Below are 14831 nucleotides of genomic sequence, written 5' to 3'. Positions count from 1 at the left end.
ACGAGCCACTTGTGTGGTACAGTGTCAAAAGCCTTCCGGAAATCCAGAAATACAGAATCGATCTGAAATCCCTCGTCAATAGCACTCTACACTTCATGTGGATTAAGAGCTAGTTGTGTTTCACAGGAATGATGTTTTCTAAACCCATGTTGACTGTGTGTCAATAGACCATTTTCTTCGATGTAATTCATAATGTTCGAACACAATATATGATCTAAAATCCTGGTGCATATCGACATTAACGATATGGGCCTATAATTTAGTGGATTACTCCTACTACCTTTCTTGAATATTGGTGTGACCTGTGCAACTTTCCAGTCCTTGGGTACGGATCTTTCGTCAAGTGAACGGTTGAATATGATTGTTAAGTAGGGAGCTAATGCATCAGTATACTCCAAAAGGAACCTAATTGGTATACAGTCTGGACCAGAAGACTTGCTTTTATTAAGTGATTTAAGTTGCTTCACTATGCTCTGTCTGGGGAATGGCTTGTTGCGTAATTTACAAGTGCAGTCCTTCCTGAGGTCATGATACGATCCCTTCCGGTGTATTGTCCAGGGGAAGCCATGAGTGGAAAAATGTGTACATGTGGTGGAGTTAGAAGTTCAGTCCTTTTCAGATATTTCAATTCATTGCTTCTGTTTCCAAGATTTGCTTTGGTACCTCCCTGGCTTTTGTTTTGTCTCTCCTCAATGACAGTTTTGTACGTATCCTTCCGTTTCTGGAAGATTGAAGCATTGTTCAGTATCTCCTACCCTCCAACTTCACAGAACTTCTCCTGCATACCTTGTGGGTCTAGCACTCGTGGATGAAAGGATATTATGGAGACATGGCTTAGCAACCACCTCGAGGATTGTTTCCATAGTGAATTCTCACTCTTCAGCAGAGTGTGCACTGATTTGATACTTTTTGCTTTTTGGCAGATTAAAATAAAATTGTGTGCCAGACTGGGATGTGAAACGGGGAAGTGGTACTGGTGGAAGTAAAGCTGTGAGAAAGAGTGAATCTTGTTTTTTTTATATATATATATATCATGATAACTCTTCTGTGTCACAGTGTAGTTACAACTATAATGACAATAATAATAATAATAATAATAATAATAAGGCGCATAGTTTACACGACGACACTAGGTTGCAGGCAACTGCACTACAGGCCACTGCGCATGCGCACTGTGCGTTTGCGCAACTCGTTAGTGAAACTAAACACTTTCGGTGTGTTCCAACTTTGCCGACACTAGTTGCATGAGTTTTTGAGGTTATGTGTGTTCGTAGAGTGTAGACAAACTAAAATATGAAGTGGGGAATGGATAATAATGTTAGGTTTTTGGATATCTATGCTTTGGATAGATGTTTGTGGGATGTCAGTGATGCTGATTACAAAAATAAGCAACATATTGCTGCCGCTGAGACCGTCATATGCGATCATAACATAGACGATTTGACAATATCTGAGCTGCAGGGCAAAATTTATTGAGTTAGGAACACATATACAACCGAATTAAGAAAAATACAAGCAAGTGTAATTCTTGCTGTCTCAGTGCTCTCGTCTACAAGACTGAAATCCCATTGTTCAATTTGGCCAACTCTTTGTTAAGCATTATTGTTGACAGGAGGGAAGGCTATACAAATTCAAGAAGCTGCATTCTTTATTCAATATTCATCTCTTTAAAACGTCGCTGCAGTGCTCCCCATTCACATAATTTAGAAGTTTGAAATATTGCCACTGTTGAGATCCATCTTCAAGAGAGAAGTTTGCAAACCATTCTCTTCTTAATGGGCCTGCTTTGAATAATTATTGCTGTAAATGTTAATAATTGTTACTGTTAATGTCAGTAATTGTTGGTGTTAATGAAAAAGCGTCATCACCAACTAAAACCGCATCTTATAGCATGCCGAGTATTCTCGATTGTAATGCCTTTATTCCTTATTGCATAATTAACTCTATTTAGAAGAAATGTGTACAGTTCTGGTGACATTCTAAGATAATTAGAAGAACTTCTTGGATCTTCCATTACAAATTATTTTAGCAAGGATGCTGAGCAACCGAGCTGACGTCTTTTCTTCATCCAGTCATGAATCAAAACACGTTTCTTATTTTTTTCCTTATGCAGCGATTCCACGCAACAAGCTTTAACTTCATCACAGCTCATGCAATGTGCAGATGCCAAAACTTTCATTTCAGATATGACTTGGGGACCTACAAAACAACGAAACTGAAGTGTATACTAGTGTTGCTGTGTCTACAGTCATATATGAAACCACTTGCATGCAACTCATTCCACAGAACGAGTGGTGCAACCCAATGTCATTGTGTATACTAGCCTTAACAGTAATAGTAATGCACTTGAAATCAAATACCATAGGGAATTGTTGCAGTTGACATTGTCCATTACACTCTTCATGTTCTAGTTTTGCTTGTAGAAAAAATTCTGTATTTTCATACAGTTAGTCACACATTGTAACACACTCTTATTTTGAGCAACAGGGCATAATATATGTGAGAGGAGTGATACTCAAAATAACTCACTTGAGAACTGTCATTGATCTCAACAGACTGTTATTTTGTGATTAGTATCTGCTAATAAAATTGTCCTCAAGAGGTATACCCTTATTGCTTGTTCAAAAAATTGTAAAACTGTGCTTTTGTAATATATTACAAAGTGTTGTATCAATGTAGAATGTTAGAAGGGACTTTGAACCACGGAGTTAGATACTACTGCCTGATGCCGTGTATGTTTGTCTCCGAAACTCCCAAACTATAGGGCATTAGATACAGACCATATGAGCATACTATGTTCAGAAATTTTTTTCTTGCAAAGGATATCTACAGGGTGATTATAATTAAAGTCATAGCTCCAAAAATGCTGTAAAAAGAGAACCGCTGCTTAGGATGACAGCGAATTTGAATGGAATGTTATTGAAGAAGAGAGAAACATCATCGGGGGATGCTTATATTGGATAGCAGTGTAAGCATCATAACGTAAATGGATTTGGCTACAAATGACAGACAAATCACAATACAACAGCTGTGGTGAGAATTGCACATTAAACCAAGCATACCATGATGTATAAACACACAAGTTTGGCATTCAACAGCTGTGGCACAGTTACGTATGAAGCCCATCCTCCACGTCATTGCTGTACCACTCGCATGTGAAAAATTGGGCCAAAAACTGCATAAAAAACAACAATGAAATTGGTTTTTAATTGTCCTAGGACCAAAAACTGCACAAAAAGCAACAATGAATTTAGTTTTTATTGTTCTGAGGATGAAAACTGCATAAAAAGCAACAACAAAATAGGTTTTCAATTGTTGTGAAACTTGCACGAGACATGTTCGGTGCCCTGTCCATTGTTTTCTGCCACAAGTTTAAATTGAGAAACAGCATGTTCCACAGCAGAGTGTGTCAGGGGTCACATTAAGAATGTGATGGACAATGTGTGCCTTCAATTCAGCTATGTTTGTAATTGGAGCAGATAACCCCACAGCCAGAAGTCACACGGATTAAGATCAGTTGATCTGGACAGTCAGGCTATAGGAAAATGACAGCTGATAATTCTAGCATTTCCAAAATGCCTCTGCAACAGCTGCTTCACTCATTGTACAAAGTATGGAGCAGCTCCTTGTTACAAAAAAATGATCCTACCACACATCCTCACTGTTGAAATGATGTTCATGCACAAAAGACCCTCATAGTTGTCCATATTCTGCAATTCTGTCTGTTGACGTGACCTTGAATGTGGAAAAGAGCTCCACAGAATGTTCCTTGGCCATTTGTTGTCCATTTCCATGCAAGCAAGAAATTCAAGAGCAAACATCAGCATGAAGCATCATGCGTAATTTGGTATGGATAGCAATGCAGGATATTTTGTAGTATTTTATGCACCATGCTCACAGCATTTCCAAAGTTTGGACAATTCCCCGCAGATTGTGGCCACATCTTCTACTGACAATGGATCAGTTGTTTTCCTCCCTCTGCCACACTGCATTTCGGAAGAACCTGTCGCGTTGAATTTCATAATCGTTTTCTCCAGATCCTTTTCAGACATCGGATCAATGCTTTTTTGAGTGTCTGTAACTTCTGCAGAGCTACTGGTGTGCAGTCATCATTCTTGTAAAAGAGCTTTACCAGCAGCACACAATACTGCATTGAGACAGTCGTTCTGAGAGCCTCATATGCAAACTGTGGAACAGCCCTGTACCTCACATCTTTTATTTTGTGTATTCTGCCAATTATGGCACCATCTAATGCTAAAATTTTTGTTGCATTTGTTTTTTTCATAATGTTCCCTATTGCTAGATAACATTCCATTCAAATTTGACATCATTCTAATCTATGGTTCTGTTTTTTGCTGCTTTTTGAAACTGGAACTTCTATTATAATCATCCTGCGTATGAACAAATGTTGGAGAGATAAGAGTGTTAAATTTACAAATGTGAATAATTCACCCAAACTGGAATGTCATTATGTGGTGGTTTTTTTGTGGACTTTATCCTACATGTGCCATATGATGACAGTCTGTAAAGTTGAGTTACCTATGTCTGTAAGCACATCATTTGTTCTATAGCAGACAATGATGGTACAAGATTCAAGGTCAGATATCTATGCAGCACCTCACATTGAGTCCAGCAACTCTGTTCGTGAGCCATGCCCTAGTGTCATTAAGTCATTCATCACAGTTGTATCACGTACCTCATGGAGGAAGGTAATTTGTCATCCTTGGTAGCTAGGGCTCTACATAGGTGCTAATAGGTTAATAATGGGAACTGGAGAATTCTGTAGGCATGTGGGAATGGGCTTTGGCATGTTACAAAACCATCCCAAAATAATGAAGTGGTGAAAACAGCATGACAGTATCCATTGTTAAGGGCAGAGCAGTTGAAAAACATTACATCTTTTCCCTGGGTACTTTTTATTGTTCAGAATTAGTTTCAGAAGGATGGGCCACAAGAGGAATGTGTGGCTCTGAAGAAGACAGTATATTAACACTGATTCTATTGGCTATTGTTTGCATTGTATCTTAAGTGTCAAAATTTTGATGAATTGATATTTTTCTTAGGAATAAGTTATCCCATAAAATTATAGGCTGAAAGGTGTCCACTTCTAATCTAAAAACCTCTGTGGGCCATCTTGCAATGACTTGTGTCTGTTGTAGTGTGGGGTTAAATCTTGTTCTTTGAACTTGGAATGCTTCAGAAGGTACATGGTTGGATTGATGGTTCCTACTGTAGTCAAATTATAAGTAGTGTGTTAAGTACTGGTATATTCTGAGGGAGCAATCTGTTTCCAGCTGGACGAGCTTGCAATACATATAGCATAAATAGTGCAGGATAGAATGAGATTGCACTTCTAGACTTGTCTCCCCATGCACTTCAACATTTATAAAAATGAATAGATAGAGAGAAAATGGATGGTGTGAGAAAACTGGTATGATCCTCCCCCCCCCCCCCTCTGCCCACCCCACCCCACCCCCCTCCCCCCAGAAGAAAGGAGGTAACAACTGGAATGTCACCCTAGTTTTTTTAGGAAGTGGTGACTGAACAATGTATTTGTTACTCTCCATGTAGGATTTATTTTGTGCAGAACACCGATGGTTATTGAAATTGAAGGCCTGTGGGCTGTATAGTAAGTGATGGAGAAACCACATGCTGTTACATTTTTCAGAGCTGAAAACATCTATATAAGAACTTTACTCTATTTACTCTCTTAACTTTGCATTATCTTCAGATGAAACTAATTATAACAATACCGGGAGTAATTAGAATGAAACAAAGTGATAGCGTGGCTGATCATGGAGCTCTGTTTCTGCATTTCCTGAGGCTGTAACTTTCTTTACCCATTGCCATACACTGCATACAAACATTTTTGGATGTTCACCACAGTTTCTTTTTCTACACACAGGAATTCAATAACAGCGTGGTGCTTGTAACATGAGTCGTATGTAGACATCATTTTGATGCTGTACTATTGCTCTTCCATCTTCACTGGCACACAGGACAAACATCAAATGTGAACCACAAACAAGGACATTTTTCTGTGTGTATTAATGGATTTTTAAAAAAGTTGTGGGGAGTTTCTTATTGAACGACCCTCGTATGTAGTGTATGGGGGGAAGTCCATGACTTGTTAGCTTCTTCACTACTGCAGACACCTTTTCAACACATTGCACCAGTACTTTTTGTCTCAACATATGACTCGAACTGGTGTCTACTATTTCAAGTGATTTTTCCCTTGTTAAACCCAATAACTCAAAATCTTTATGTTCAAGTAAATTTTCATGACGAGATAAAATATTAGAAATATTTCTCCAGTCTGAAATTCCTATAGTAGCAATCATACCTCTGAAAAATTAATTTGGTGCCCAAAGAATAGCACTGGTGCTACAAGAGTATAATAAGTCACTACACAACGTTTACGATTAAATAAATTTTTGTTCAAATATCTGGTTTTACTGCCTACTGACCTTCATGATTTATAAAAATCACTGTTACAATTTTGGTTAATGCCACAGTGTAAAAGAATGTCATTTGTTGATTCATTAACACACCATTCTGCAGAATCATCACTAATGAGGTTATTTCTTTTGTAATGTCTGATTCGACACTTAGGTTTTTGTGAGACTTGAATTCAGGAACAATTTGTTTTTCTTCATTTTAGGTATTGTTTTGTTCACATTTACTTCTTTCACTACAGCTGTAGTTCTAGACCTATCATTAGTACTACTAGAACTCAAAGTCGAAAAGCAACATTTTTTGTGAAAAATTTGTCTACTCTTCCAAACCTTTTTCTAGAACACTAGCTTCTCATTCTTGCTTCTCCTTTGCTACTTTCTGACATGACACTCCATTTAATTTTGCACATTTGTTTTTGTAGCTCTTGTTCATATTAAAGACACTTACAGAATTGTCCACCAACACAAAAGAAAATAAGTTTTTAAATAAAGAATATACAGTTCAAAATCATACCATGTGGCACACATGTACAGAGTCTTTTACTTTAAATACGAGAGTGATCAAGTGACTAGCTTAGATTACTTGACCGAACTGTACTGTGAAATAAAATCATTAAGACAAAAAAAAACAATGCAGAACAATGTAATTTCATTGTCACCTCTTTCCCTATTCTCAGTGAACAGAACTTAGAAGCTGACAGCATTCTGAGAATAATAACATTTCAAAGCTCATATTGTCGATTGTTGTTCTGATGGCTTACTTTAAAATATTATTGAACAGTTTCATAAATATGATTCCAGATGGGAATTGGGCATTTGAATTTCCATTCAGTCGCCTGATAAACTAATGATGTTTTAAACCTAATATTCTTGACTCTTGTTCTTGTGTCTTGTTTAAACTATCAAGTTATTTCACAATATTTGTAAGTGCAGTTATTTCAAAATGTAAAATGTTAAAATAAATACAGTGCAAAAAAATGCTACCCTCTCAAGCTGCTGCCCCTAGACGCATGCCTAGTGGCGCTATATAAGGATCTCCCTCTAGAAGGAATTAGGTTAGGAAATGAGATACTAAAATAAATAAGCAAGTTTTGCATTTTGGGCAGCAAAATAACTGATGTTGAACATAGTTACAATATTATGTAAAGTAAACTTACTACTCGCCATAAAGCAGAGGTGCTGAGTCGCAGATAGACACAACAAAAAGACTGTCACAGATAAATAAAGCTTTTTGGCTTTGTCAACCACACACACACACACACACACACACACACACACACACACACACACACACAAACGCACGTGCAAGCGGATGCAACTCATCTCACCCGCACGACTGCAGTCTGAGGTAACTGAAACTGCACTGTGAACAGCAGCACCAGTGCATGATGGGAAGGGCAAGTGGCTGGGGGTAAGAAGGGGGCTGGGGCGGGAAGGATGAGAGATAGTATGGTGGGGATGGCGGACTGTGAAGTGCTGCAGGTTGGACAGAGGACAGGAAACGGAGGGGGGGGGGGGGGTCAAGTAGTGGAAAAGGAGAGAAATAAAAAGACTGAGTGTGATGATGCAATGATGGCTGTGAAGTGTTGGAATGGGAACAGGGAAGTGGCTGGATGAGTGAGAACAGTGACTAACGAAGGTTGAGGCCAGGAGGGTTACGGGAATGTAAGATGTATTGTAGGGAGAGTTCCCACCTGCGCAATACAGAAAATCTGGTGTTGGTGGGAAGGATTCATATGGTACAGGCTGTAAAGCAGTCATTGAAATGAAAGATGTCATGTTTGGCAACCCCCTTCTTACCTACCCTCAGTCGCCACTACCGTCACGCACTGATGCTGCTGTTCACAGTGTGGTTTCAGTTGCCTGAGACTGCGGTTGTGTGTGTGTGTGTGTGTGTGTGTGTGTGTGTGTGTGTGTGTCTACGTCTACTGTTGACGAAGGTGTTAATGGCTGAAAGCTGTATTTATTTGTGACAGTCTTTTTGTTGTGCCTATCTGTGACTCAGCATCTCCGCTATATGGGAAGTAGCGACTTTGCTTTTCATAATATTGTTACATAGCATCCTGGATTTTCTATTGTTTGATGACCAAAGTTACGAAGATATAAAATGCCAACAGGCTGTAGCAAGGAAGCTTTAATGAAGAAAGAGGAATTTTTTAGTGTCTGGCATCAAATTAAGTGTTGGGAAGTCTTTTCTGAAGGTATTTATGTGGATATTTGTCTGGTTTTGAGCTTTTTATGAAAATGAAACGTGCATGATGAGTAGTTTTGAACAGAAGTTAGTTGAAGCTGGTGTTACAAAAGAATGCTGTAGATAATATTGGTAGACTGAGTGCTAATGAGGAAATACTGAATCAAATCAGGGGGAAAAAGAAATATATGGCACAACTTCACTTAAAGAAGGGATCAGTTGATAAAGACATTGTGAGACACCAAGGAATCACCAATTTGGTAATAGAGGAAAGTTTGTGTAGGTGAGTGGGTGGGGTTTTAAAATAAAAATTGTCTACGGAGAGCAAGAGATGAATACAGTAAGGAGGTTCAGTTGGACATAGGCTGTAGGAGTTATCTGTAGGTGAAGAGGCTTTCACAGGATAGAGTAGCATGGATAGGTGCATTTAACCAGTCTCCAGATTGAAGACAACAACAATGTGCCCATAGTTTCTATTTGGAGTGTTCTTTACTGTGCAGTTAGTCTCCGTTGTAGTTCTTTCCGCTGTTTATCACACTCCGTCATTTTTCTCTCTGTGTTTTGTTCATTGCTGTCATTATTTGTTTTGATGGTGCATGATAATTTCTAGGCAGACAGCTTGTAGTCTTGTTTTGTTGATATAGTTGTTGTGTTGTGCCATGTTAGTATTGTTTATCTAAAGTTGTTACTGATTTCTAGTAAACAATATTTAGTGGTATAAATATCCTTACACAAGTTGAAATTGGAAGAAGTTATGTGCAGTATGTAAGACAATTTAATGAAATTTATTGTCTAATAGCACAAAAGTTTAAAAAGTGAGAAAGTGCAAGGGTAATCCCAAAAGAAAGGTCTCCTATTTATTTCTACAATGGTTTACATTAGTTTACAGCTTGAACAATTAGCTATTTTTCGAAATAATCATCATTTCTGTCGATGCATTTTTGTAGACGCTGTGGCAGTTTTTGTATGCCCATGTCATACTAGCTCACTGCCAGCTCTGCGGCTTTGGTGAAGAAAGATGCTGCCACTGACATTGCTTGGTCTCAGGTGTAAAGTGGTATGCCCAGGTTTCATCACCCATGACAATTGAGTCCAGAAAGTTGTCCTGTTCGGCTGCAAGGTGGTGAAGAAATGTGCGGGAAGTGTCAACTCGTTGCCACATGTGGTCCTCAGTCAGGATGCGTGGCACCCATCGTGCGCACACCTTCTGGTAGCTCAATGTTTCCGTTAAAATTCTGCGAGAGGTGCTTTGGGAAACCTCAGGAACCAACATGCAGAGATCATCCAAGGTGATCCACCGATCATCACGCATGCTTTGCTCAACCTTCAACACCGTCTCCTCAGAAGTTGACGGTCTTCCGCTCCTTCGTTCATCATGAGTTTCGGTCCAACCAGCTGCAAACTCTCTACACCACTTACAAACATGTTTGACATCCATGCACGACTCACCATACACTTCCATCAATTGGCGATGGATTTCAGTCGGCGCAGTGTGCTTTGCGTTCAAAAACCAAATAACTGCGTGCATTTCACACTTGGCGGCAACATCCAACGGGAGCTCCATTCTCAATGGCTGCCAAGCCGAGACAGAGCGCCTCAGTGCGGCATGTGCATGTTTACACACAGCGCATGAAGCACTCTTCATAACAGTGTGGCCAGCTGCCATACAAACAGAGCTCTGTACTTATAAAAAAATAGGAGGCCTTACTTTTGGGATTATCCTCATAAATACAGTATAACTGCAATGACAATATGCTAATGTGATTTGTTCATCTTCAACAGGCAGAAACCCTGTAACAGGTGAAGGAACTGTTGGCTTCCGAGTGAGCAGTTATGCTCAGGGTAGCACTGCTGTAGGACCAGTTGATAGTTTAGTACATATCCCTCAGCGCATGAAGCTTGCTGCAAAGGTAAATGTATTTTTAAATTATTTTCTATCTCTTATTGAAGTCTGCAGAATTTGTTTGCTCTGTGGTATGGGAATACTTCCATCTGTAAGGAAAATTATGTAACTATTGTTGTTGACTGACATTTGGAGCTTTTGACGTGACACCAGAGGGTTACTGTAATTGCTCCATTAAAAAAAAAAAAAAAAAAAAAAAAAAAAAAAAAAAAAATGTTATTTCTTAACTTGGCCTTCACTTTGCTTAGTAAGATGTCATTTGGTGTTATGATTTTGGTTTTCATGAAATTAGGAAACTCTTTTAGAAAATTTCAAGTTTTTTGTGTTCTTGAATGATGGAAAATTATTCCTCTGTCAAGTCTGATTTGCTCTGTTTTCTAGTGAAAGATGGGGTGCTGATATTCTGATGGCAGCGCAGAATAAGAATTTCTTCTAGTCAAGTGTGCAACACCCATTTATATTGTAAACTGTCTACTACAGGTGGAAAAGGGAATGGGCACACATTTTAAAAAAACAACAGCACATAATCTGACCATGTTGCTTGTGTCTCCAGTTTATGCCATGTCTGATAAAAAAATAGAGTTGGTTAGTTACGTGTTCCTTTGATCATTTGAATAATTCATTTTTTGAAATGATGCGCAATGAATCAGTTTATAGGATAGGTTCATGTGATTAGCATTAACATTAATGAACACAATATATTTTAGTTCTACTCATGCAACTACACTCAAAAACAGTTTCCTTTTTCTTTATAAATTCTATCAGTGTTTAAATAGAAATTCATCTGTGGAATAGAAGGTGCTGTCCAGGGGAAACGATTTTAGGTTAGATGTAAAATTTGATTTGCTACATGTCAGACATTTTATGTTTTGGGGAAAATGATCAAAGTACTTTTTTCTAGATATTGAACTCCTTTCTGACCTGCTGACAGCATTAATAGTGAAAAATAAAGGTCATTTTTCCCTCTTGTGTTGTAGGAATGGAACTTCCTGTTCTTTTTAAATTGTGATGGCTTATTTGTGATTAATTTCAGTATCGAATGTAGGTATTGTGATGATGCACTAAAAATGCCTAACTCCTTGAAGAATTACCTACATGATCAACCCAGGGAGCTCGCTATTCTTTGGTGGGTTCCTGCTTGGCTACCACGGGCCCCCAGTCTTTGATGTGTCGGGGATGTTTTTGGGAATGTGTTCTGCATTTTCAGTAGCAGTCATTGGAGGTCTCTCCATTGCTTTTCATTCCTTTTTACTTTCTTCATCCTACTTCTCCTATCCTCCCTCCGCTTTGGTGTTTGAGGTTCCTCTCTTTCTTCTTCCTCCCTGTGTGCTCCTGAAGGCTGGTCCATGCATCTGACACGTAACAGCATTAATAGTGAACAATAAAGGTCATTTTTCCCTCCTGTGTTGTAGGCATGGAGCTTACTGCTCTTCTTAAATTGTGACGGATTATTTGTGATGAATTTCAGTAGCGAATATACTGGGTAATCTGTAATTCCCATCCCCGGTTTGACAGATAGGGTTTGCACGTATCGCTTGGTACAGGCCAGGCCTAGGGAGGGGTAATTGCCTGAGCTGCTACCTTCCCAAATTGCCAATTGGTCCCTCTTTCAGGTGTTCAGGAAGTGTGAGCAATGACCTAAGTGGATGCGTCACTCTCTGAGGAGAGGCCCCTAGTTGGAAGGAGTGTGCCATTGGAGATGCTGGCAGTCATGAGGGATTTTCTCACAATGAGCCAATCTCCTTCTTCACAGTCAATGTCTGCCAAGCATAAATGGAATGAGGCTCACAATTCAAAGACCCTTCCAGCTACGCCATGGTTCCTTGTGGTTTCACATACTGAAGACAATCATTCCTTTGCTACAGTAAATCTGTTTATTATTCAGGAAGGTGTTGATGCAGTTGCCGGCCCTGTGAAATTCTGCTTTTGTTTACACAATGCCACTTTGCTTTTGGAGACTACTACTGATTCTCAAACACAATAACTGCTTGCAGCTTTGTCCTCCACAGCTATCCTCTTTGTGTCAAAGCCCATCAAACAATGAATTCTTCCCATGGTGTTGTTTAGACTAGGCTGCTCAATGGTCCGACCACGGCAGAAATTTAAACGTACCTTTCTGATCAGGGTGTCATTGCAGTCCATCGGGTGATAAAAAAGGTAGATGCATCCTCAGTGCCTACATGCACTCTTTTTCTCACTTTTTATTGAGTAATGCTTCCATCACACTATGAAGTTATCACAAGGAATACATTAGAAACCCAATGGGCTGCTACCAATGTCATCATTATACCCCACTCAAATGTCCTGTCAACACCCGGTCAAATGCGTAACCTGTGGTAGGGATGCTCATGACGGCGATTGTCCACCTACTTCTCCCTGCTTTATCAACTGCAGTGGTGACCATGCAGCCTCCTCCCGATATTGTCCAGTGTATCTCGATGGGTGGGCTGTCCAGGAGATCTGGGTGCAGGCAAAAGTGCCTTACTCTGTTGCTCGCAAGTTGTTGGCTAGTTGGAAACCCTGCATTCTACCATCCAGCACTTACAGTACTGCTTTTCACTCCACGAAGGACATGGCCATGCAGACATGCAACCTCAAATTCAGCACCACAGTTTTAAAATCATACAGTGTCTCAATAGCATCCCCATCTCCTCCTCCAGCTGTGCAACAAGCTACCAAACTTTTGCCTCATGGGACGAAGTTACCTGCTACACAACCAGCAAGCTGGGAAAGATAGAAGGAATACTCCCGCAAAGCTTTTTTATGTCCCTCCAGCCATAAAACATCTGCGTCCTCCTCTGACAACTGGAAAGGCTCCAAGAAATCAAAGGCAAATGGTCCTCTTCTTCGGCAACTCACAGATCCTCTTCAACAGTGTTGCTGCCTGACATACTCACCCAGCTGACCTCCGTGTCACCAGTGTGCACCACGAACCATTTTTCTGCCCTGCACTCCACAGACCAACCGAGGGAGAATGCCAACATCTCAGTAGATCTCATGGAGGGTGATCCTCCAGCCTCTGTGCCCTCTAGCAATGAGCCTTGGCACTCAGCAGCAGCCGAGGTGACACCCCTTAATTTCTTCCCTCCTCCCATTTCCTTCTCAAGACTCTCCTCCAATGGAACATTCGTGGCCTTAGATCCAACAAAGAGGAATTATGGCTGCTCTTGAAATCACAGCGTCCACTTATTCTCTGCTTCCAGGAATCAAAGTTTTATCTACACAACTGCTTTGACCTCTCACATTTCTTTCTGGTCCACTATGACCTTTCCCCTGAGGATGGCATTACATCTTACGGGAGAGTCATGCTGCTTGTCTGGGTAGATGTTTATAGCCAAACCATCTCCTGACTACACGACTTCAAACTGTTGCAGTCTGCGTTTTCCTTTCTCACTTCACCTTTTCCCTTTGTACTGTTTTGCTGCTTGGTGACTTTAATGTGCACCATCCCTCTTGGGGTTTGCCCAGAACCTGTCAGAGAGATGCCCTCTTGGCTGACCTTCTCTGTCAACTTAACCTCATCTGCCTTAACACAAGAGCACCCACACTCCTTTCAGACTCCGCTCACACCTATTCCCATTTGGACCTCTCCTGCTGCACTGCCCAGCTTGCCCGTCATCTCAAGTGGTCCATTCTCTCTGACACGTACGCGCGCAATCATTTATGTGTGCCATCTGTTTGCTGACTCCTAGCCCACCTATGTGCACACCCAAATGGCAGCTTTCTAAGGCCGAGTGGAGGCTTTGCTCCTCTTTAGTGACCTTCGATGAACAACATTTCCCCAGTTGTGATGACCAGGTAGAATATCTTACAAACATCATCCTTACTGCCGTACAACATTCCATTCCTCACACTTCATGTTTACCACACCGTGTTGTGGTCCCTCGGTGGAGTGAGGCATGGCACAATGCAATTCGCGTGCAAAGACATGCTCTCTGCATTTTTAACTGTCACCTTACAGTGGAAAACTGCATTTGTTATAAACAGTTGCATGCACAGTGTCATCGCATTCTTCAGGATAGCAAAAAAGGTAGCTGGATTTCATTTTTACTACTTCTTTTAACAGTTCCACACCCTCTTCTGTTGTGTGGGCCAACCTCTGACAGTTCTCTGGGACTAAGGTCCATTCCAAAATTTCCAGCCTAATCATAACAGGTGATATCTTAGTGGATCCTCTCCAACACCCTGGGCTGCTGTTTTGTGGAGTTTTCAAGCTCCACCCACTATCACCCTGCCTCCTTCCATTGGTAACAAGTTGAGGAGGCTCGGGTGATACCCTTTT

General features: G+C 40.3%; 1 protein-coding gene across 2 annotated transcripts in view; it reads left to right on the top strand.

Moving 5' to 3' along the window:
* Positions 1–14831, top strand: part of LOC124550257 (tRNA (uracil-5-)-methyltransferase homolog A-like) — a 90588-nt gene that overhangs the window by 45883 nt on the left and 29874 nt on the right. For both annotated transcript variants that reach the window (XM_047125298.1, XM_047125299.1), the window contains exon 6: positions 10429–10556. In XM_047125298.1, the coding sequence (XP_046981254.1) occupies positions 10429–10556 (128 nt within the window). The remainder of the gene's footprint in view (positions 1–10428; positions 10557–14831) is intronic.

Source organism: Schistocerca americana, chromosome 1, assembly GCF_021461395.2.
Source record: "Schistocerca americana isolate TAMUIC-IGC-003095 chromosome 1, iqSchAmer2.1, whole genome shotgun sequence".
Taxonomy (NCBI): domain Eukaryota; kingdom Metazoa; phylum Arthropoda; class Insecta; order Orthoptera; family Acrididae; genus Schistocerca; species Schistocerca americana.
This window is presented reverse-complemented; position numbering and strand designations above follow the sequence as displayed.